This window comes from Bombina bombina, chromosome 3 (assembly GCF_027579735.1).
Source record: "Bombina bombina isolate aBomBom1 chromosome 3, aBomBom1.pri, whole genome shotgun sequence".
Lineage (NCBI taxonomy): Eukaryota > Metazoa > Chordata > Amphibia > Anura > Bombinatoridae > Bombina > Bombina bombina.
Window position 1 is genome coordinate 513,861,982 of NC_069501.1, and position 25,834 is coordinate 513,887,815.

The following is a 25,834-nucleotide window of genomic DNA, read 5'->3' on the forward strand; positions in this document are numbered from 1 at the left end:
ACATCCTCTTCCAGGTTTATTCATAACATTTCCGGATCAATTTATCAAGCTCCATAACCTGTCTGCCTGCTCTGAGGCGGCGGACAGAAATCACAACCCAATCAAATACGATCGGGTTGATTGACTCTCCCTGCTAGCGGTCAATTGGCTGCTAATCTGCAGGGGGTGGCATTGCACCAGCAGTTCACAAGAGCTGCTGGTGCAATGATAAATGGCAAAAGCGTATGCTGTCGGCAGTTATCGATGTGCGGCGGACATGATACGCTACATCGTATCATGTCTGTCCGCACAATAATAAATAGAACCCTTCCAGTTGACTAGAACTTCTTAATTATTGTCCTGATGGTAGAAATGGGCATTTTCAATACTTTTGCTATTTTCTTATAGCCACTTTCCATTTTGTGAAGCTCAACTACCTGGTTGAACAATTTCCTATTCCTAGTGACCCAGATGTAATAAAAAATGTAAAATATCAATTGGAATATACTTCAAATATATTTTTCTCATATATTTTTTTGGATAAACCTGTGTTGTGTTTGCAATTGTTTGATATCAATGAGCGAAGATTATTTTATGTATTTTTTTAACAAAAATCAAAAGGTTAAACTGTAAAGACAATTTTTCACAGCCTTCTTTGCTCATATTTACCAAGCGTGCCAATATTAGTGGAGGGCACTATAGATATATATATATATATATATATATATATATATATATATATATATATATATATATATATATATATATATATAAATAAATAAATATATATATAGTGCATTGGAGCCCTTTGCAGTTAAGTAGATGAAAACATGAAAAATCATATTTATGCAATAATTATATTTAATCAAGGTTTTAACTATGTAAATATTTCATATTCCAATGTTATACAGACAACAGAATATGTTCTAAGTATTTCTAAATAGATATACCAATATGTATATATATATATATATATATATATATATATATATATATACATACATACACACACACACACACACAAAGTATATATATATATACTGTATATATATATATATATATATATATATTTGCGCAAAAATAACTATCAGATATATAAATAGCACATATTCTGCTATGTGAAGAACATTGAAATGCGAAATATTCATATTTTCATGTCTGGTTAGCACATTTAAGAATATGGGATTGTGTCTGTATACGAGTAGGATCTTAGGTTTTTTTTTTTTCACTTTTTTGCTCCATTGACTTCTATGGGGGAATACGTTATTGCACATGCAATTTTATAAGTTCGTATTTTTACGTGCGTCGGGTTGACCCTCAAGCAAAAACAGTTTACTTTCAACTCATAATATGAACGCAACTCGACAAGTGCAAAAAGCTTACTTCTAGAGCAATTAACGCTTGAGCAGGAGATCCACTTGTTATCTAGTAACTGAGTGGGCATTAGAATTTTGTCTGCCAAAGGTTGCAAAATAGGCAGTTATTTACTTCCATCCAGTTTACATAAATATATACAACATTCATGCTCTTTACTTTTTAAACAAGAAAAGAAAAAACACTGTATGCATGCAGACGTTAAAGCTGTCTTTATTTAACATAGAATGGAAAAAATATTTTGCATACTGATGTGGTATTCATGAATTTAAGTGCATACAATCAGTTAGTTGTAGCGGATGATAACCTTTGAATAATTTACTTAAAAGTCTTCATATAGGTGGTTTTCAAAATCATATAACTTCTTCAGCAAAGGTTCATCCTACTAATATGCCAAAATTCCCACTATTGCACTTGTAGATGTGTAGATAAATATCCATAATTGAGCCTTTACACATCTCAGAATATTTTATAACACTTTTTTTAAGAATGAATGGATTGTTTCCTAGATTCTTTAGGGTTCTGTTATTTCCATCTTCCTCCCAGTATGCCTTTTCCAGCTCTCGGACCTTTGGCGCTGCAGGATGAAAATATCGGAATTACTATTTCTGTTTTGCTGCACAAATATTATGTTAAATTTCTGTTGTATAGAAATTTAGTGATAGGGTAAAATTATCATTTGCACTGTGACCATGACAAGTAAGTTGCATATATAACATGATTCATACTTAAAGGGACAGTCTACTCCAGAATTGGTATTGTTTAAAAAGATAGATAATCCCTTTATTACTCATTCCCCAGTTTTGCATAACCAAGAGGTTAATATTAATATTCTTTTTACCTCTGTGATTACCTTCTACCTAAGCCTCTGCAGACTGCCCTCTTATTATAGTTCTTTTGACAGACTTGTATTTTAGCCAATCAGCCCAATCAGTGCTTACTCCTAGGTAACTCCATGGGCGTGAGCACAATGTTATCTATATGGCACACATGAACTAATGCCCTCTAGCTGTGGAAAACTGTCAAAATGCCCTGAGATAAGAGGCGGCCTTCAAGGGCTTAAAAATTAGCATATGAGCCTACCTAGGTTTAGCTTTCAACAAAGAATACCAAGAGAACAAAGCAAATTTGATGATAAAAGTAAATTGGAAAGTTGTTTAAAATTGCATGGCCTATCTGAATCATCAAAGTTTAATTTTGACTAGACTGTGCCTTTGAGTCAGGTATGCCCTTATACTTCCCTACTACTTTTATCATGAAAATCCCACTGGGTGCACAGTATTTTCCTTCTCTTACAATTAAACTTCTGACCACTTCTAGATAGATACTCACCTCTTACTGCATAGGGATGATAGAAAATTTCATCAAAGACAGCAAACAAGAAAAATGAATTGAAAATAGGGAAAAAATGAGAAAACAAATTAGAAACTACACTGAAATATTGAAATATACAATGAGGTGAAGTCATTTATGGGGAACAAACAGTGTTTAAAGGACCACCAAATTAAGTAGAATTACATAATTAACAAGTGCATAATAAAAAGACATTGGGGACGATTTAAGAAAGTGTGAGCAGACATAAGATGTAGCGTACTGCTTGTGCAATGCCGCCCCCTGCAGATTTGCGGCCAATTGGCCGCTAGCAGGGGGTGTCAATCACCCTGATCGTATAGGATCAGGCGGATTGATGTCGCAGCCTGAGAGCAGGCGGACCAGTCATGGAGCAGCGGATTTAAGAAGGCTTGCGTGGAAACAAGGGCATCAAACTCCATTCAGAGCTTGATAATTCGGCCCCAATGATTAAACAACTACTCTGAAGTTCAAATAAGCAGTAGATTTTTTTCTGACAAATTTATTTTTTCTCTCATTTTCCGGCCCCCTGTATTATGTGACAGACATCAGCCAACCACAAACGAGTATACGTATACCCTATGACCTTGTGCACATGCTCAGTAGGATCTTGTTCCCCAGAAAGTGTGAATATAAAAAGACTGTGCAAAAATTGATAATGGAAGTAGATTTTGTTCCCCTGAAAGCGTGTATATAATTGGATAATGGAAGTAAATTGGAAAGTGTCTTAAAACTACATGTTCTTTCTGAATCATAAAAGTTTATTTTGACTTGAGTGTCCCTTTAAAGAATATGTATAGTAAGGAGGTGGCAGATAAGCAGACTATTGGCAGGCATATAAAGTTAGGTAATGTGAAGGAAATGTCTGATTCTCACAGCTTCTGATGATCAGTTACTCTATTCCGCAGGACGTTGATCTGAAAGAAAAAAAACTAGATGTGAAAATACAGCATTATAACCATGTCACGCAAACAAAAATATCCACAGTAGTGATGCAGATTCCATTTTTTAGAGGCAACAATAACACTCCCATAGTGAATCCACTGCTGTGGAAATATCCATTGTTCACTCTCTATTTTCAGCAGTTCAGGCCTATATGGGTCTTAAAGATTTATTAGATGCCGTAGAGGTTTGAAATATAGTATTCCTAAGATGAGATGTTTGCTCCAGGTGTATCTTTGAACCAGTATTTTGTTCACAATAAATATGTGACCTAACATCTCCATTATCAAATTAAACCTCTTAAAGGGACATGAAACACATTTTTTTTTCTTTCATGATTCAGATAAAGTATGCAGTGATTATTATTATTATACTTTATTTCTAAAAATTCCACAGCACTGTCCATGGGTACAAAAGATAAAAGTACAATATTTTTGAGGGACAGGACAAAAATTATCAAACAAATACAGTAGGAATTTAGGGCCCTGTTCCCATGGGAAGTTATAATCTAGAAGGGTAAGAGGATGAGAAACAGGAGGTGGGGACAGCAAGGGTGAGAATGATGTTAGTACAGAGTTAGATGAGGGCAATCATTAGGTAAGTGGAATTAATTTGTTACTGAGCTGGATGGTAGGCTTCCCTGAACAAAAATGTCTTTAGGCAGCATTTAAAGGAGGACAGATAAGGGGAAAGTCGGACAGCTTGAGAAAGTGTGCTCCAGTGGGTTGGTGCAGCAGAAGTCCTGCAGTCTAGCATGGGAGGAGGTGATGGTAGAAGATGCAAGGAGCAGGTCATTGCTGGACCTTTGGGGCTGGCTGGAGTATATTTGTTGACTAGTGAGGTCAAGTATGGGGAGCAGCATTGGTATGGGCTTTGTAGGTCAGAGTGAGAATTTTGAATTTAATTCTGCTGTGATTTGGGAGCCAGTGAAGGGACTCACAGAGAGTGGCAGCAGATATAGAGTGGTGGGAAAGGTGGATTAGCCAGGCAGAGACATTTAGAATTAATTGAAGGGGGAGAGGTGGAAGAGAGGAAGGCCAGTTAGTAGGTTATTACAGTAGTCAAGTTGGGAAATCACCAGGCAGTGGATTAGTTGCTTAGTGGTGTCAGTACTCGAAAATAGATGAAGTTTGAAGATAATGCGTAGGTGGTTGCGGCAGGATGAAGAGAGCAATTGGATGTGGGGTATGAAGGACAGATTTGAGTCAAGTGTAACTCCAAGGCAGCAGACTTAGGGTGATGAGGAGATAGTGGTGCCGCCAGCAGTGATAGAAAAGTCAGAAATTGGAGTAGAGCTATAGGGGGCGATTAGAAGGAGCTCAGCCTTGGACATGTTAATCTTTAGGTGGTGAGAGACTATCCAGGAAGAAATGCAGGTAAGCAGTCACTGACATGATAAAGGACAGAGGGAGAGAGAGCAGGGGTGTAGAGGTAGATCTGAGTATCATCAGCATAGAGGTGATATTTGAAGCCATAGCTGTTGATAAGTTTACCCAGTGAAGACGTATAAATAGAGAGGAGTAGATGCCCCAGGACAGAGCCTTGAGGTACTCCAACAGACAGAGGCATTGAAGCAGAGGAGTTGCCAGCAAATGACACAGAAAAGGACCTGTTATAAAGATAAGAGTGGATCCAAGGGAGGGCAGTGTCACAGAGACCAAGGGAGCTGAGAGGCTGTAGGAGGGGGGGGAGGTCAGCAGTGTCGAAGGCAGCTGAAAGGTCCACTAAGATAAGTATAGAGTAGTGGTTGTTATTTTTAGCAGAAACGGATAGGCTGAAGATGTGAGTAAAAGCTAGAGTGAGGGTGGAAGACAGAGAAGGTATTAGATGTGAAGTGATAGGGTCAAGCGGGCAGGTAGTTAGGCATAAGGAAGACAATAAGGAACCCCACTCAGTGGCTGGGGGAAGATGCAGGGAGTGGCAAAGGGGGTGACTGGGGGTGGAGAAGGAAGATTGCACATGTGTGTCGGGATGTTTAAATAGTTTTAAATAACTTTGCAATTAATTTATATTAACTTATTTCTGTCATTAAATAATAGAATAGATAATAGAAGTAAATTGGAAAATTGTATGCTGTATCTAAATTATAAAAGAAAATAATTGGGTTTTGTGTCCCTCTTAAGAGAGTTGTAGCAACTGTATTCCGCATCTTCAGTCCTAATATTCCTATAACTGACCCCTTTGTTTTTTTCCTATACTAATGTCATCTCATCTAGGCAAATACACATCTATGCATGTGTTAATTCATCTTTAAGCCTAGAATACAAACACATTGTCATAAACTGTAATGGCCTCACCTCATATTTCTGCTTCTTAAATTTTTCCTGTAGATCAAATTTTTCAGCTTCAAGTTCATAAATCCGGTTAAATAGTTGCTGAGCTTCTGCCCTACAAACATAAATACATATTTGTTAATATAGCTTTAAAAAAACAAAAACAAATTTTCAACAAAATATTGCCAAATTAAGAAGTCTACAATGGTCTGGAAAAATAGATAACTGGTTTTGAAACCTGTTCTCAGACCTCCCTAACAGGTCACATTTTGAGGATATCTGAATTAATAGCACAGGTGAAATAATCAGCTGATTAGTAAACATGGCTATTAACCTGCTCTCATCCAAGGTAATTTTGAAACTCTGGCCTGTTGGGGAGGCCTGGGGACAGGTTTGAAAACCAGTGGTCCAGATACTATAAATTGTTGTGGAGCTGTCAGTAGTCCTCTCGAGACACTCCAATGTTGTCTATGGTAGCTGTTGTGCTTTGTCCCAGCTAGTCCATAAAACAGTTATTTTACTGCTTTTAGGTAAATATAAGTCAATGCATGCGTTCAAAAATAAATTATATGAAACCTTGGACCAAATCTAAATGTAGTTCTTAATTTTTCAAATAAAATATAAAGTTCTTTACCTGTTAATGTTTATTTTGCTCATACTCAACCAAGTAAAAACTTGGTTAGAGATCATTTTTGCCCTGTGCAGCAATCACAAGATACAAGCCCAGTTGCCCACATTCCACATGTCTTTGTATAAAGGCAGAATAGGGTAATCAATTAGAGAAACTTGCACTTTGATCTATGGTTAATATTTGTGTTTTTATCTGCAGGTAATAATATTGGACACAGAAAATGAATAACCTCAGTTTGTCTTCATTTAAGTTTTCGATGTTTAGAGATGTTTTTCTCTCTGTAAGAATCTTCTTTTTCTTTTCTCGTTCTGTTTGCTTCTTTCCACCTCTTCTGTCTGTCTAATGGAACATTTAACAAAGCTTTAGAACTTATACTTCAGGACTTTTATAAAAGATAGAGACCTTGACACACTACCTGTCCCCAATTCTAAAGTATCATGTTTCAATTATCAAGAAATCTAAGCTCCTATGTATGTTAGTAAAATACATTTTAGGTTCCATATAAACTTGGCTAATTTTTAAACCATGTGGTCTGTATGTAAACCAGGACTCTAAATTGAAAAAATGAAAACAAAACCATTTTTCTATATTCAATGTATTTCTGAACTGGACAATCTGCTAATAACACATGTACTACACATTTGCAAAACATATGCTAATCATTTGCTAGGTTTTTGTGTCAGAGTTACAGAGATTTGAATGAAAATCTTTATTCCACATGCAAACAAAAACAATGTTATTTGTGTTTTTGAAGTACAAATGTTCAGAAAATAGTTGCTTTAAATGTCTATGTTTCGCAAACTAAAACTTTTTAAACAGCAGCTTTTCACTTTAAAGGACAGTAAAGTAAAAATCTAACTTTTATGATTCAGATAGAGCATACAATTTTAAATAACTTTCCAATTTATTTGTAATATCAAATTTGTCTCATTCTCTTGGTATCCTTAGTTATAAGCATACCTAGGTAGGTTCAGTAGCAGCAATGCACTACTGAGAGCTGCACATATATATCTCTTGTCATAGGCTCAGCTTTTGTGTTCAGCTAGCTCCCAGTAGTGTCTTGCTACTCCTTCAACAAAGGACACCAAGAGAATGAAGTACATTTGATAATAGATGTAAATTAGAAACAGCTTAAAACTGTATGCTTTAGCTAAACCATGAAAGTAAATATTTTGATTTAAAGGGACATGAAACACAAAATTTTTCTTTCATGATTTAGAAATGCATGCAATTTTAAACAACTTTCCAATTTACTTCTATTATCTAATTGTCTTTATTCTCTTACTATCCTTTGTTGAAGAGCATTTCTAAATATTGGCTCATGTGCATTGCTATTTCTTCAACAAAGGATATCTAAAGAATGAAGCAAATTAGATAATAGAGAATACAATTTTAAACAACATTCCAATTTACTTCTAGCTGAATCATGAAATAACATTTTTGGGTTTCATATCCCTTTAATGTCTGTTGACATACATACATACATATTACTCAGGTAGACTGTAAACCTATATTTGATACATGTCTGTGTATATGCATAACACATGTCTACATTGTTAGGAAGAATAATTATTGACACAGGTGGTAACTGGTAAGACAAATTGGACGTAATAAACAAACAACAAAAGAGACAATTTCTTTTCATATGCAAAGACATTTACTCTTCCCAAGGATGTCAGCTTGTCCCACAAAAAGATCTTAGGTAAATATATATATATATACACTGTGTATGTATATATATATATATATATATATATATATATATATATATATATATACTGTATATATATATATATATATATATATATATATATATATATATATATATATATATATATATATATATATATATATATATATATATATATATATATATATATATATATATAATCAGGACAGCTGACAGGGAGTGAGTTGGAAAGTTGGTATGAAATACACACTAACACTACACAGCACACATGCACTCGTATTCACACTGACACTTTACACAGCACACATGCACTCGCATACACACTGACACTCTACACACCACACGAGCACCAGTGACGTGCAGTAATAGGAGGCAGGGTAGGCGGAGCCTCCCCTGTCCAATCTGAAAAAATGTTTTAATTATGATTAAAAATAAAAAAATACTTGTGTTGTTTTTTTTATTAATTTTTTGGACCACGCCCCCTCCAAGGTACAACCCCCCTCCCTCCGACACTACCAGATGTGATCCCATCCATGTTGTGCAATTAAGAGGCAGTAAGCCGTTCCGCTGCCCTCCTTGATTGCGCAACAATGGATGCAGACTACTGTTCTTGGCTAGCGCCACCCAGTGGTGTCTCACCGGAGCCAATATCACTCTCCAATAGAGGCGGTTCTCAAAACCGCCTCTGTGATATGGAGCTACTCGCAGCCAATCAGCCATCAGGGCCGGGCTTGTTTGTGACGAAGACTAACTGGTGTCATTGGCTGCTGGCGGGAACTGTGAGGAGGGAGAATTAGCAAGACAGTGGCTGCCGAGCAAGTCTGACTCTGCCTTGTCCCAGGTGTTATAAACTGAGTGAGTGTCAAAACTGCAGTTAGTATAACAATCTCTTTTACAAAGCATTAGTATTTTACTTCTAAGTATTGTGATGAATGTGAGCATTTTTTTTGCCATAACCCGGTGGACAAGGACAAGCATGCATAAGGCACATGGCTCTCTGAGACTCTGTTAGCGGTGTTAAACTCAGCCCCCTAAGTTGATACTTGACAGCCAGGATCTAGTGAGATCGATGGGTATTACTATTTAGCAGAGCGGCATGGGATGGTTATTTAGCACAGTAGCACATTCAACTGTGCTGTAAGCAGTTAGCAGACAGAGGCACGTAAGACAATGTGTGTGATTCTCAAAATGTACTTCCTGCAGCCTGCCAAAACTGCTAGCTCATTTATGTTTTGGGCGGGTTGCAGTAAGTACATTTTGAGAATCACACATATTGTCCTATGTGAATGTGCCTCTGTCTGCTACTCTGCTTACAGCCCAGTTGAGTGTGTTAGAGGAGCGCTGACTTCTTACATTGCTAGCACTGCAGTCAGCAGTGTCACTGTCAGGTCATGATGTGTGTAAGCTTGTTATCTTGGTGACGGTCCAGTAACCTAATGTTAGTGTTTTTTTCTCTTTAAGAGTAAACAAGTCTTAGTTACAATGTGAATGTGCTGTTGTGAACTAATGTTATTGTACTGTACACAGTGTACTGTTCCTTTAAGCAGTAGATTTATAAACCTCATTTAGTTGTTCTGCTTCTGCCGCTGTGTTTTCCCTCCCCCTTCTCCCCCCTCTCCCCTCTACTGAGCAAGAATAACTAAGGAATAGTCCCTACTGCCTCCTTACTTCAGTCATACAGTACACAATCCTAGCCGAAGTTGCCGCTGTTAGTTTTCTGTGGGGAGTGGTCAGGGGTCATAATGGTGTCACCAAGACTAAGCTATTTCCTTGATCCTGAGCAGTAGCTGTGTCTGCCTTTTGTTAAAAGATGTTAATGGTGCACACAGCCCTCCCTTCTCCCACTCATTCTTCCACAGTGCACAGTCTACCTTATGTCTCTCAGCAGCACTCAAAGGGTTAAGTTCCAGCTGACAGCTGCAGCAGCTGATTGTAGAGGGCTGCATGCTGGGGGAACTGCAGATTCCTACTGCTGATTAACCCTCTGCTAGGTTGGAACTCTGGTGTTGTCCTATTAAAATGTTAACCCATTGGGCAAGGTCACATTCCAGAATGTGCCCCTGTGTATGTGATGATAGTGACACAGTGCCTTGTGTTATGTGTGTGTATGTGGCAGTGAGATAGTGCCCTGTGTGTGTATGTGGCAGTGAGATAGTGCCCTGTGTGTGTATGTGGCAGTCACATAGAGCCCTGTGTGTGTATGTGGCAGTGAGATAGTGCCCTGTGTGTGTATGTGGCAGTGAGATAGTGCCCTGTGTGTGTATGTGGCAGAGAGATAGTGCCCTGTGTGTGTATGTGGCAGAGAGATAGTGCCCTGTGTGTGTATGTGGCAGTGAGATAGTGCCCTGTGTGTGTATGTGATGATAGTGACACAGTGCCTTGTGTTATGTGTGTGTATGTGGCAGTGAGATAGTGCCCTGTGTGTGTATGTGGCAGTGAGATAGTGCCCTGTGTGTGTATGTGGCAGTGAGATAGTGCCCTGTGTGTGTATGTGGCAGTCACATAGTGCCCTGTGTGTGTATGTGGCAGTGAGATAGTGCCCTGTGTGTGTATGTGGCAGTCACATAGAGCCCTGTGTGTGTATGTGGCAGTCACATAGAGCCCTGTGTGTGTATGTGGCAGTCACATAGTGCCCTGTGTGTGTATGTGGCAGTCACATAGAGCCCTGTGTGTGTATGTGGCAGTGATATAGTGCCCTGTGTGTGTATGTGGCAGTGAGATAGTGCCCTGTGTGTGTATGTGGCAGTCACATAGAGCCCTGTGTGTGTATGTGGCAGTGAGATAGTGCCCTGTGTGTGTATGTGGCAGTGAGATAGAGCCCTGTGTGTGTATGTGGCAGTGAGATAGTGCCCTGTGTGTGTATGTGGCAGTGAGATAGTGCCCTGTGTGTGTATGTGGCAGTGAGATAGAGCCCTGTGTGTGTATGTGGCAGTGAGATAGTGCCCTGTGTGTGTATGTGGCAGTCACATAGAGCCCTGTGTGTGTATGTGGCAGTCACATAGAACCCTGTGTGTGTATGTGGCAGTCACATAGAACCCTGTGTGTGTATGTGGCAGTCACATAGAACCCTGTGTGTGTATGTGGCAGTCACATAGAACCCTGTGTGTGTATGTGGCAGTCACATAGAGCCCTGTGTGTGTATGTGGCAGTCACATAGAACCCTGTGTGTGTATGTGGCAGTCACATAGAGCCCTGTGTGTGTATGTGGCAGTCACATAGAACCCTGTGTGTGTATGTGGCAGTCACATAGAACCCTGTGTGTGTATGTGGCAGTCACATAGAGCCCTGTGTGTGTATGTGGCAGTCACATAGTGCCCTGTGTGTGTATGTGGCAGTCACATAGAGCCCTGTGTGTGTATGTGGCAGTCACATAGAGCCCTGTGTGTGTATGTGGCAGTCACATAGTGCCCTGTGTGTGTATGTGGCAGTCACATAGTGCCCTGTGTGTGTATGTGGCAGTCACATAGTGCCCTGTGTGTGTATGTGGCAGTCACATAGAGCCCTGTGTGTGTATGTGGCAGTCACATAGTGCCCTGTGTGTGTATGTGGCAGTGAGATAGTGCCCTGTGTGTGTATGTGGCAGTCACATAGAGCCCTGTGTGTGTATGTGGCAGTCACATAGTGCCCTGTGTGTGTATGTGGCAGTCACATAGTGCCCTGTGTGTGTATGTGGCAGTGAGATAGTGCCCTGTGTGTGTATGTGGCAGTCACATAGAGCCCTGTGTGTGTATGTGGCAGTGAGATAGTGCCCTGTGTGTGTATGTGGCAGTGAGATAGTGCCCTGTGTGTGTATGTGGCAGTGAGATAGTGCCCTGTGTGTGTATGTGGCAGTGAGATAGTGCCCTGTGTGTGTATGTGGCAGTGAGATAGTGCCCTGTGTGTGTATGTGGCAGTGAGATAGTGCCCTGTGTGTGTATGTGGCAGTGAGATAGTGCCCTGTGTGTGTATGTGGCAGTCACATAGAGCCCTGTGTGTATGTTATAGTGACACTTTATGCACAGACTCTAGTTACTGTATAGTTTGTGCAGATTTACAGTCAGATGTCCAAATAAATGTAATTTTATATTGATATAAACAAGGATATAACTGAATTTAATGAAAACTATTTGGCACCAGTGTATTGTTTGCTTTGCTCCCTTATCATGGGATCTATGATGATCTTCAGTTTCTTCTTGCACATTAAAATGCATTTTGAAGAGGAAAAAACCCCTACAAACTGGGTAAAATTAAAATCTAAGCTTTATGGCAATTTTTTGGGTTTTCATACTTAATGCCCAAAGTTTCTTGATTTCTAGGTTTTAAATAAGGATGCACATACATGGGGCAGTAAATTTGTTTTATTGCATATTTATATAAGACTAGTAATAGTCGCTGTCATGTGTGCATTTTTGTTTCTCTTTTTTTATCATGAATTGATGATGTTTCTTTGACATTGGAGAGGTTACTTGCATATATGATCAGCCCCTCCCTATTCTTAAGTAGAGTTACTAACGTGTACACCAGTGGTACCGAGATTACATATGCTTTATTGCTAGAGACATTCTAGTGTAATGCATTACGTTTACTACATGCTTTTATCTGCTGGTAATCAACATTGCAGATAACGATAAGCTGGTGCTTTAGTGCACTAATTATCAACCACGGTCCTCAAGTACCCCCAACAGGCCAGGTTTTCATGATAACTGATGAAGGTGAAGTGATCAGCTGATCAGTAACACCATGGTTGCTAATTTTCTCTCATCCATCAGCTGATTGTGTCACCTGTGCACTGATTCCGCTATAATGAAAACCTGCCTGTTGGGGGTACTTGAGAAACAATGCTTTAGTTTAATTTAAGCTACCTCTATTGGGTTCATATATGTGTTTCTCTGATGTATCATAGAGAGTGCCTCACCAGCCTCTGACCTCACTGCACGTCACTGACGAGCACTTGCATACACACTGACACTCTACACAGCACATATGCACTTTCATACACACTGACACTCTCCAAACCACACATGCACTCACATACACTGACACTCTACACAGCACACGTGGACTCGCATACACACTGACACTCTACACAGCACACATGCACTCACATACACACTGACACTCTACACAGCACACGTGTACTCACATACACACTGACACTCTACACAGCACACATGCACTCACATACACACTGACACTCTACACAGCACACGTGTACTCACATACACACTGACACTCTACACACCACACGAGCACTCGCATACACACTGACACTCTACACAGCACATATGCACTTTCATACACACTGACACTCTCCAAACCACACATGCACTCACATACACTGACACTCTACACAGCACACGTGGACTCGCATACACACTGACACTCTACACAGCACACATGCACTCACATACACACTGACACTCTACACAGCACACGTGTACTCACATACACACTGACACTCTACACAGCACACATGCACTTGCATACACACTGACACTCTACACAGCACACATGGACTCACATACACACATGCACTCTACACAGACAGCACACGTGCACTCGCATACACTCTGACACTCTACACAACACACGTGCACTCGCATACACACTCACACTCTTACACAGCACACATGCACTCTACACAGCACACATGCACTCTACACCGCACACGTGCACTTGCATACACAAACACATGCAACTACACATACACAGTGATACTAGAAAGGCAATAATAGATAGGACACAGGGAGTGCAGAATTATTAGGCAAGTTGTATTTTTGAGGATTAATTTTATTATTGAACAACAACCATGTTCTCAATGAACCCAAAAAACTCATTAATATCAAAGCTGAATAGTTTTGGAAGTAGTTTTTAGTTTGTTTTTAGTTATAGCTATTTTAGGGGGATATCTGTGTGTGCAGGTGACTATTACTGTGCATAATTATTAGGTAACTTAACAAAAAACAAATATATACCCATTTCAATTATTTATTTTTACCAGTGAAACCAATATAACATCTCAACATTCACAAATATACATTTCTGACATTCAAAAACAAAACAAAAACAAATCAGTGACCAATATAGCCACCTTTCTTTGCAAGGACACTCAAAAGCCTGCCATCTATGGATTCTGTCAGTGTTTTGATCTGTTCACCATCAACATTGCGTGCAGCAGCAACCACAGCCTCCCAGACACTGTTCAGAGAGGTGTACTGTTTTCCCTCCTTGTAAATCTCACATTTGATGATGGACCACAGGTTCTCAATGGGGTTCAGATCAGGTGAACAAGGAAGCCATGTCATTAGATTTTCTTCTTTTATACCCTTTCTTGCCAGCCACGCTGTGGAGTACTTGGACACGTGTGATGGAGCATTGTCCTGCATGAAAATCATTTTTTTCTTGAAGGATGCAGACTTCTTCCTGTACCACTGCTTGAAGAAGGTGTCTTCCAGAAACTGGCAGTAGGACTGGGAGTTGAGCTTGACTCCATCCTCAACCCGAAAAGGCCCCACAAGCTCATCTTTGATGATACCAGCCCAAACCAGTACTCCACCTCCACCTTGCTGGCGTCTGAGTCGGACTGGAGCTCTCTGCCCTTTACCAATCCAGCCACGGGCCCATCCATCTGGCCCATCAAGACTCACTCTCATTTCATCAGTCCATAAAACCTTAGAAAAATCAGTCTTGAGATATTTCTTGGCCCAGTCTTGACGTTTCAGCTTGTGTGTCTTGTTCAGTGGTGGTCGTCTTTCAGCCTTTCTTACCTTGGCCATGTCTCTGAGTATTGCACACCTTGTGCTTTTGGGCACTCCAGTGATGTTGCAGCTCTGAAATATGGCCAAACTGGTGGCAAGTGGCATCTTGGCAGCTGCACGCTTGACTTTTCACAGTTCATGGGCAGTTATTTTGCGCCTTGGTTTTTCCACACGCTTCTTGCGACCCTGTTGACTATTTTGAATGAAACGCTTGATTGTTCGATGATCATGCTTCAGAAGCTTTGCAATTTTAAGAGTGCTGTATCCCTCTGCAAGATATCTCACTATTTTTGACTTTTCTGAGCCTGTCAAGTCCTTCTTTTGACCCATTTTGCCAAAGGAAAGGAAGTTGCCTAATAATTATGCACACCTGATATAGGGTGTTGATGTCATTAGACCACACCCCTTCTCATTACAGAGATGCACATCACCTAATATGCTTAATTGGTAGTAGGCTTTCGAGCCTATACAGCTTGGAGTAAGACAACATGCATAAAGAGGATGATGTGGTCAAAATACTCATTTGCCTAATAATTCTGCACTCCCTGTATATATATATATATATATATATATATATATGTAATCAGGACAGCTGACAGGGAGTGAGTTGGAAAGTTGGTATGAAATACACACTAACACTACACAGCACACATGCACTCGTATTCACACTGACACTTTACACAGCACACATGCACTCGCATACACACTGACACTTTACACAGCACACATGCACTCGCATACACACTGACACTCTACACACCACACGAGCACTCGCATACACACTGACACTCTACACAGCACATATGCACTTTCATACACACTGACACTCTCCAAACCACACATGCACTCACATACACTGACACTCTACACAGCACACGTGGACTCGCATACACACTGACACTCTACACAGCACACGTGTACTCACATACACACTGACACTCTACACAGCACACATGCACTCACATACACACTGACACTCTACACAGCACACGTGTACTCACATACACACTGACACTCTACACAGCACACATGCACTCGCATACACACTGACACTCTACACACCACACGAGCACTCGCATACACACTGACACTCTACACACCACACGAGCACTCGCATACACACTGACACTCTACACAGCACATATGCACTTTCATACACACTGACACTCTCCAAACCACACATGCACTCACATACACTGACACTCTACACAGCACACGTGGACTCGCATACACACTGACACTCTACACAGCACACATGCACTCACATACACACTGACACTCTACACAGCACACGTGTACTCACATACACACTGACACTCTACACAGCACACATGCACTTGCATACACACTGACACTCTACACAGCACACATGGACTCACATACACACATGCACTCTACACAGACAGCACACGTGCACTCGCATACACTCTGACACTCTACACAACACACGTGCACTCGCATACACACTCACACTCTTACACAGCACACATGCACTCTACACAGCACACATGCACTCTACACCGCACACGTGCACTTGCATACACAAACACATGCAACTACACATACACAGTGATACTAGAAAGGCAATAATAGATAGGACACATTGGGGTCAATTTATCAAGCTGAGGCGGACAGGGGCTCGCATGCAATCCCACCCTATGCGCGGGCAGGAGCTGTCAATCTAGATGTAGGGATTGGGCTGCCATTTGCACTTAATTGTGTGTGTTCTTAGTCAGATTTAATCTGACACATTTAATATATATTCTCTGCCATTGTTTACTCGTTAGAGACATTTTATTGTAAACACATTTTTTATGTTGATTGTAGTCAAATTGTATTGGATTGGCCAATACATTTGTGACCACGAGTTTGTTAATATTGTATCTCTGCACTTATCAGGTTTAAGTAGAAAACCATTCTCTTTTATTCTCACTTATGATACATTTGAACACTTATGTATAACTTTTCTCTTTCTTTCAAATCACTAAACAGTGTAAACTGTTCATTTGTACCAATCAGTTACATTCACTTAAGCAGGAGATATTCTTTTCTCCCCCTATTGACATTTTTTTATACCTATACCCCCCATTTTTCCCCAACTGATAACTCACGATTTTTTTGGATATTTTTTTCTCTCACCCTTCTAGTCTTAACTATTATTTATTGCCTTTTACATTTTACAATATCATTTTGTATTACATTTGTCTCCTTAGGCTGCTAGACCAATCAAGATCTTTTAACTGACCACATATTCCATTCACTTAGCTATCATTTTATTATTATCGGTTATTTGTAGAGCGCCAACAGATTCCGCAGCGCTAACTGACTATTTCTAGTCTCTCTCACTCACTTTGCCCATCACACAACGACACAGACATTGACATTCACAGCTTCTTTCCATTTTTCTATATAGCTGGCTGGTAAATCAGCTCTGCAGTTTTTATTTACTTGTTTTAAATTATGCTTTTTAATTGTGCTTGTTATTTTATTGTATCCGAATTGCGCCTTTTAAAACTCCGCCTTTTACTATTTTTCCGTAAATAATTGAAATGAATAGATTTATAACACACTTCTTCTGAGTTATTTTATCACTGATCCAAATTGAATCATATTTATTCCGTTTATTACTATCAATTAAAGAATCTAATTGAATAGATTTATACACATGCCCTCTGAGTTATTTCATTACTGGTCAAAATTCTATTTACTTTATAGGGACGTATAGGTCAGGTTGGATTAATATTTTGTATACTCAATCCACTGTTACCCCACCTCCCTATCGCTCAGTCCCCACTTGATTGCTAAGTTCATATACTACTATATATGTACTAAAGCCTCTCTGTGGCGCTCCTTCTACCCTTCCTTCTTTTGTCAGGTGCTGTCAATCTCCCCGGTCGGACAAGACCGGGGAGATTGAAATTCGCCACCTAAGAGGTGGCGAAAGGTTAGGAAAGCAGCGGTCTGATGACTGCTGCTTGTTAAATATGGACTGCAGGTTCTCTTGTGAGTATCTGCAATTGTAGGCAGGCAAAGCCTATTGAAGGGGTTGATAAATCGACCCTATAGTGTATTTTTGAGGGTGAGTGAAAAGCTTTTTGTAACCTCTTAAGTTGGGAAGATTCTAATTAAAGCTCTCTGGTAAAGAATCAAATGTCTGGTAAATTATTTAGCATGGAACTCTGGGACTTGTCCTAAGTAGCACTACACATCTACACAATTTTTATCTATGAATAGTGGTAATTATGTAATTGTGTAAAGGTGAGTGGTGAAGTGACACTAGGGGTTATTATATTCATTACATAACCAGAGAGTATTATCCAAAGCATGTTAGTGTGATTCTGGCAGACTTTGAGGGATAATTGTGCAATTGTTTTTGGATGTTTCAGAAATTGCTTTTTAAAATGAGCTTTTAACATTTCCAATTTCGTATTTATAGGAAATGACTTCTTAAATTCCAAATTTCATTAAAATTGGCTACAGCTATTTGAAAAATCAGGCTAATAATGACATGTCTGATGATATTTAAAGGGACATAAACCCATTTTCTCCTTTGAATATTCAGATAGAACATACAATTTTAAATAATTTTCCAATTTACTTCTATTATCAAATCTACTTTATTCCATTGGGATCCTTTGCTGAAGGAGCAGCAGTGTACTTCTAAGCACTAGCTGAACACCTCTAGTTAACCAATCACAAGAGTGAGACAAATGGGTGCAGGCACCATTCACCAGGTAGCACCCACTAGAGTAGAATATGTGCATATTCTTTTTGTAACAATGGATACCAAGAGAACAAAGTACATTTGAAAATAGAAATTAAAGGACCAGTCAACATTGTAGATTTGCATAATTAACAAATGCATGATAAGAAGACAATGCAATAGCACTTAGTCTGAACTTCAAATGAGTAGTAGATTTTTGTTAAATAAATTGCAAAGTTATGTCTATTTCCACTCCCCCTGTATCATGTGACAGCCATCAGCCAATCACAAATGCATATACGTATATGCTGTGAATTCTTGCACATGCTCAGTAGGAGTTGGTGACTCAAAAAGTTTAAATATAAAAAGACTGTACACATTTTGTTAATGGAAGTAAATTGGAAAGTTGTTTAAAATTGCTGCTCTAACGATGCTCTAGAGTTCTGGAGGAGGAGCTCAGGTGTGTGGTCAGGTGAATCACCTGTGCAGCATTACCTCCATCACAAGCCTTGGCGGTTTCTTCGCGCTCAAACCCTCTGTCCTAGGGCGGCTTACTTAGCTAATTCCACCGCTTCCAGAACCGAACAGTGCCTCACCAAAGCACTGGACTGTATAATGCAGCAGTTATAGGACTTATCCTTTTCTTCTAAATACTGCCTTATCAAAAGGATAATTTTCAAAGGACATTGCCGTCTTTCCTATACGCTGAACCTTTCTCATCTAACCAGAGGTTGTGTCCCAAGGAGGTCTATTACACTGAAGTTTCACGGCTGTCTTCCTTACCAGGTGTGCTACAGAACTACGGATTCGACTACGATCTTACCCGCTTAGGAGAGAGACCCTCTCGTTCTGCCTTCCTGCATCTGGCACCGCTCCGGGAGGTCCTGCTCAGGTGAGACGCTGCTGCAGATCGTCATCGGAAGCGTTGAGGGGTAAGAGAGGCTCCGAACTCTGCACTTCCTTTCCCGGCCGTACAGTCCCCTCCCACCGGTGCTGCGTGAGGGGACTCGACCGCTGCTCGCCTCCAGGAGTCTCACACAGACGTCAGGCGTGAGTATCTCCGCTACAACCTTGCTTCCTGGGCAGCCCTGGACCCCCAACAGTTGACCAACGTCTTCTATTCCTCAGCAAACCCGACTAGGCGCCCCTCTCCCACCGGTGTTGCGTGAGAGGGGTTGCTCCAGAAAACGGGTCTCTCTCGCCCACGGACACTCACAGCTCCAGCGGGTAATATTGTTGGTTTTTCTTTTTATTGGTAACTGACTCTCCCTGTCCCTATTAAATAACTATATTACCTACACAAAGTCAAAAACTGGCAAAGGGAGACAAGGAGATACAGAGTCAAGCGATTAAGAACTCACCTACTAATTTGGCCCTTGGGTAACTCAGTTCTCAATCATTGGGGAAAGTTATATCCCTCTGGTTAAAATATTAAGGTATTGGACAACTCCTTTGTCTAATGTGTAGCCTCTTCCCATGCCTCTGGTTCAGATTATTTAAATCTACCAAAAAGGAAATGACTGTTTCAATGCAAACTCTGCCTTTGAAGTATAGTGCTCATGTATGGGTCTCTTCATTATAAGAACTGTCCTCACTAAGAAGGCCACAAGTACTCTAATTCTTAAATATTCTGTGTTAGCTAGTTCACAGAGAAAAAGGTTAAAATTTCATCTGTAGATGGCTAACTTTAACATGCTTATTTATTCAGTCTGATGCTGCAGAGAGAAGAGGAGAAAACCCACTGTTAAAATCTGCCTATGCACTATGTATTGCTAACTATTATATATTTTCTCCCAAAAATGTATTGCTGTATGTACCTGTATTAAGCTAGGGTTACATTCTGCTGTCTTTTTTTACATAATTGCTGTAATCTTAGAACCGTAGCCGTATCATCTCAAGGTCTATATTTAAATCTCCTTTTTGGTGGTCACAGTTAAGGACGATTTATTCCACTTATTTAAACTAAACAAAACAGACTATCCCTTAAGTACTGTAATTATTTGAGGTAGCTTCTACTACACATAAATTCCTAACATATAGCATATCTTTTGCTTTTTGCCTGTGATAAAATATTAAGGGTACATAGCAGAACATAACAGACAAATCTGCTGCCTTAATTTAAAAGAGGGGAGAAAAAAAAAAAAGGGAAGGGGAAAAAGGGAAAGGGAGATTATTAGGAAAACTAGAGAGAACAGAAGAACATTTCACTACTATTATTATATCTGCATTAAAAGTAGATTACTCTGTTGAACTACTTCAATTTCTTCCTCGTATACCTGCTTCAAATAGTCCAGAAGTTATAAGCGTACAATTAAATTGACCCTGATCAAGTACTGATATAAGCAGACCCAACTAAAGCCTAGGCTAAAATAGTCTCCTGTAACCTATAGAACATATTGGTAGAAGATATTCAGCTAAACTGTAACTGTTGAATAAACTAACAAATTTAATCTTCATAAGAAAAAGAGGGGGAAACTTCTTATAGATTTCATTCATTGTTATCTTGGTAAGAACCCCACTGATCCCTCTGATATATATCACAGAAGCTTGAGAATTTTTTGCACTTTAATATGCGGATTGTCATTAAGTCCACACATTGGAATCCACAGTAAATCCTCAAGTATCTCAAACCCACATTAGGTTTCTATCTCTCTTTCCCTTTCTGCTCAATACATTTTTTTCACCCTCAATATTTTTCTAGACACACACACGTAGAAATTTAATAATTTTAACATACCCTGACAGACTCTATTAGAGCAATTCAAGGGTAGCTCAAGCACATAGTAGTTTACAATCTCACTGTTCTGTGAAACATTTTCTCTTTTTTTCACGGCCTAATTCTCTCTGACTGCCTTATTTTTTTTTTTTTTCTCACTATCACACCCACACTTTCCCACTTTCCCGGTTTTAATGCCCCCGGGACCTTACATTCTCACTCCCCCCTTGTTTTTTTTTTGTTTTTTTCCTTCACTAGTAAGCGCTAGATTTAGCGCTCTTCCTTTCACGATCACACACACCCACGTAGCGTATGGATAATTTTTTTTCCACTTCATCCAAAACACTTTCCCCAAATATGGCAGCCAGGCAAAGGGATAAGAAATCCAAGAACACTCAAGAACTCGCTATTGAGACACTACCTATCTCACCCCACAGGGTACCTAATTCCTGAATCCACTACCTTACAGACCCTGGTCGCAAGCATATCAGACGCTCTAGCACCTAAATTTGAGGCCCTCAGGGCAGAGATTAAACAAGACATTGTGTCATTATCTCAAGAGATTAGACAATTCTCTACTTGAATTCAGGATATAGAACAACGAATATCAGATCTAGATGATCTAACAACAGTACATAGCTCAAAAATTGAGACCTCAAGTAATAACATGCAAAAAATCTATGACAGACTGGAGGATTTAGAAAATCGCTCCAGAAGAAATAACATACGTATAAGGCCTTCCAGAGGACAAGCAATATGATAACTTAAGTCTTTTTATATCAGACAAACTTACCAAAACTTTAAAAATTCCCTCAACTTATCCTCCAATTATAGTGGAGAGAGCACACAGAGTAGGCAATGTTCGCTTAGATAATAAAAATTCTACGCGTCCGAGACCTATTATAGCGAAATTACTTAATTTCCAGGACAGGAATACGATATTACAATACTACCGCAAAAACCAGCCTATCCTCATAGACAATGCTACAATCCTGATTTTTCAAGATTTTTCAGCTTATACAGCTTCTAAAAGAAGAGAGCTAGCCCCCATTTGCACTAAGTTCATACAAAAGGGACATCGTGCTACTCTAATCTACCCCTTTAAACTTAGAGTTGTAGTGAACAACACAGTACAATTATTTGAGGATGCTCAAATGGCTGAGAGCTTTTTTAGGACGGTAAATTCTTAATTTAACTAAAAGATGATCTTCATACTGAGGGAAAGGATGAGACCTATGACTAGGGAATCCCCCTGGGTTGGGGACGGTGTGGATGATTGTATGATTGGGGTTTTTTTTTTTTTCGTTTTTTTTTTCTTGTTTTATTTTGTTTTGTTTTGTCTTGGGTTTTTTTTTTTTTTTTCTTCTCTCTCCCTCTTCACTCTTGCTCCATCTCTATGTTTGTAAATGTCACAAGAGATAAATAAACTTAAAATTGTGTCTTGGAATGTTGGTGGCATTTCGACCCCTATTAAACGAAAGGCGATACTCGCCCATTTCCGTAAGGCCCATACAGATATCGGTTTCCTTCAAGAAACCCACTTAAACTTAGAGGAATCTCTAAAATTAAAGGCACAATGGGTCAAGGAAGTTTTTGTAGCACCGAGTGTCAGGAAAAAAAGAGGGGTGGCTATTCTAATTGGGAAAAGAGCAGAAGTGAAGGTTTTGCACTCCGAGGCTGACTCCGGGGGGGAGATATATTCTGGTGAAACTCAAGATCGCTCAAGCAATCTATACATTTTGTAATGTATATGGCCCAAATATTTCTGACCCAGAGTTCTGGAACCTAATGCAATCAAAACTTTTGCTGCTTAATGAAGGTCATCTAATTTTAGGGGGTGACTTTAATATGGCACCACAATGCCCTTTAGACAGACTTAGGAATAAGGTTAAACATTTAAAGTAGAAAAAAGATAACTTAGACTCTAAAATACTTAAGAAAATTCAACGTAATCTTGCAATTCGAGATATCTGGAGAGTCCAATACCCGGATGTCCAGAACTTTACCTGTCTCTCTAAAGCCCATAAAACCCTCTCTAGAATCGATCTTTTTTTAATTGACGAACGCCTACCCATAACAAAAGTTAAAGCAGAAATAATGCCAATTCTTTTGTCTGATCACGGTCCTATCTCCCTCGAATTATACCTTGACCAGCCTAGGCCTAAAATGTTGCGTTTCTTCTTTCCTTACCATCTTAATACAGACTCTAAATTTAAAAAATGGATGAGAAACAGGTTTTCTGAATATGCTAATTTTAACAAAGACTATGTGCAGCGCCCAGAAATATTCTGGGAGGCTGCAAAGGCAGTGCTCCGAGGGGAAATCACGGCCTATGCTGCTATGATATCTAAAAAGGTTAAGCTGAGAGAAAGGGAAATGTGCAACTCTCTGGTCAACTCATATAATCACTTCCTACTTGAAAAAAAAACCCTAAGTTGGGCGAAGTATATCCGCGCTAAAAATATTAGAGATACTTTTTTATTGACCCAAAAAACATATAGAGAACTTAGATTTCAAGCTAAACTATACAGATTTGGTAATAAATCTGGAAAAATGTTAGCTAGATTAGTTAAAAACGAAGGAAATAAACCAATGATAGAAAGACTTGTACATAATGGGAAGCAGTTATTGAAACCTGAAGAAATATCTAATTTATTTATAGAATATTTCCGAGATATATACACTTGTAAAGGATATGATGACGCGAAAGCCTCAGAGTTCTGGAGCAAAATTATCTCTCCGATAATTTCGGCTGATGAGATAACCAGCCTTAACTCTCCGATCTCAAAAGAAGAGATAGAGAAAGTCATTTTTGATCTCTCTCTCAATAAAGCGGCAGGCCCGGATGGACTCCCGAATGAAGTCTACAAAATTTTATCGTCTGAAATAACACCTTACTTGGGCAATCTCTTCAATGATATCTATCTCAATGGCAAACCGGTCTCACCCTCCTTCTCTGCGTCATTTACAACCTTGATCTTAAAGGGGGGGAAGGATCCATTGCAAAAAGAGTCATATAGGCCAATTGCTCTATTGAATTCTGATTATAAAATTATGTCCTCCATCTTAGCAAACAGGCTACAGACCATCTTACCCAAAATAATTCATACAGACCAAGCCGGCTTCCTTAATAAGCGAAATTCCGCTGCAAAAATCAGAGAACTTCTTGTCACTCTGGATTATACCCAGAATAGCCCCTCTTCGGAGGCGGGGAGAGAGGACACCCCGGACCTAGCCATTCTATCAATTGATGCAGAAAAGGCGTTTGATTCAGTAGTATTTAATCATATAATAACATCTCTAACAAAGTTTGGGATTAAAGGAAATTTCCCTAGATTTCTTGATAATCTGCATAATCAATCCCAAACAAGATTGATAATAAATTATACTGTTTCGCCCCCGATTGTAATAGAGAGGGGGACGCGACAGGGTTGTCCTCTCTCCCCGCTTCTGTTTGATATAGCAATTGAGCCTCTCGCAATCATGCTACGGGAATCACTTAACGGCATAAAAATTCGGAATTATGAGGTAAAGATCGGTTTATATGCCGATGATCTTTTAATTTATCTTTCTAACACAAAGTTTAATATACCAATCCTTCTTCAAATAACTGATCACTTTAGCTCTTTTTCGGGATACAGAGTGAATAAATCAAAATCTGAGATTTGTTGGCTGAGGAGAAATAATAATTCCATCACAAATACCCCATTTAAAGAGGTCTCTGAATCTTTTAAGTATCTTGGGATTCATATACCGATCAATCTTAAAGACCTTTATAAACTAAACATACTTCCTATATTAACTAATATTAAAGAGAAACTAAAGGACTGGCAGCATCTACCATTATCTATTTCTGGGCGATCAGAACTGTTTAAAATTATTCTCCTCCCTAAGCTTCTTTATATCTTGCAGAATGTTCCACTAATCCTGTTAGAAAAAGACATTCGCTCAATTAACTCTGCACTTATACAATTTATATGGCAAGGGAAAAGATCCAAGATATCTTTTATCAAACTCACTGCACCAAGGGAGTATGGAGGCATAGCAGTACCAAATATTAGATTTTACAATAATGAATTGGAACGTAATATTTGTGAACCATATCTCCCACTGGCCTTGATCCATTGCTTGCCAAAGAAACTCCCAGAAAAAAATCAAAAGATTTAAAACTATATATAATCCTATAAAAGCTTGGTGGAAAGTAACTAAACTCTTGGCAATAAATGGTATTGCCTCAAATTACCTTCCTCTGATAGGAAATCCACAATTTCAAGCAGGCATAAATTCAGCGGTTTTCAATCGATGGCACAACAATGGCCTGGCAAAGATCTCCTCTCTGATAGATAGCGAAAGAAAGTGCATTAAGACTTTTGAAGGGTTGAAGACTGAATTCAACCTCGTTAACAAAGATTTTTTTGCATATCTGCAAATAAGACACT

At 39.3% G+C, this 25,834-nt stretch overlaps 1 protein-coding gene across 1 annotated transcript in view; it reads right to left on the bottom strand.

Annotated features, from left to right (window-relative positions):
- Nucleotides 1–1,752: 1,752 nt before the first annotated feature.
- The window catches only part of TNNT2 (troponin T2, cardiac type), a 40,752-nt gene continuing 16,670 nt past the window's right edge, over nucleotides 1,753–25,834 (bottom strand). The window contains exons 5-9 of the mRNA XM_053704740.1: nucleotides 6,779–6,888; nucleotides 5,943–6,033; nucleotides 3,580–3,620; nucleotides 2,686–2,691; nucleotides 1,753–1,930 (exon numbers count right to left, since the gene is read on the bottom strand). Coding sequence (XP_053560715.1) covers nucleotides 1,879–1,930; nucleotides 2,686–2,691; nucleotides 3,580–3,620; nucleotides 5,943–6,033; nucleotides 6,779–6,888 — 300 coding nt within the window. The 3' untranslated portion in view covers nucleotides 1,753–1,878. The remainder of the gene's footprint in view (nucleotides 1,931–2,685; nucleotides 2,692–3,579; nucleotides 3,621–5,942; nucleotides 6,034–6,778; nucleotides 6,889–25,834) is intronic.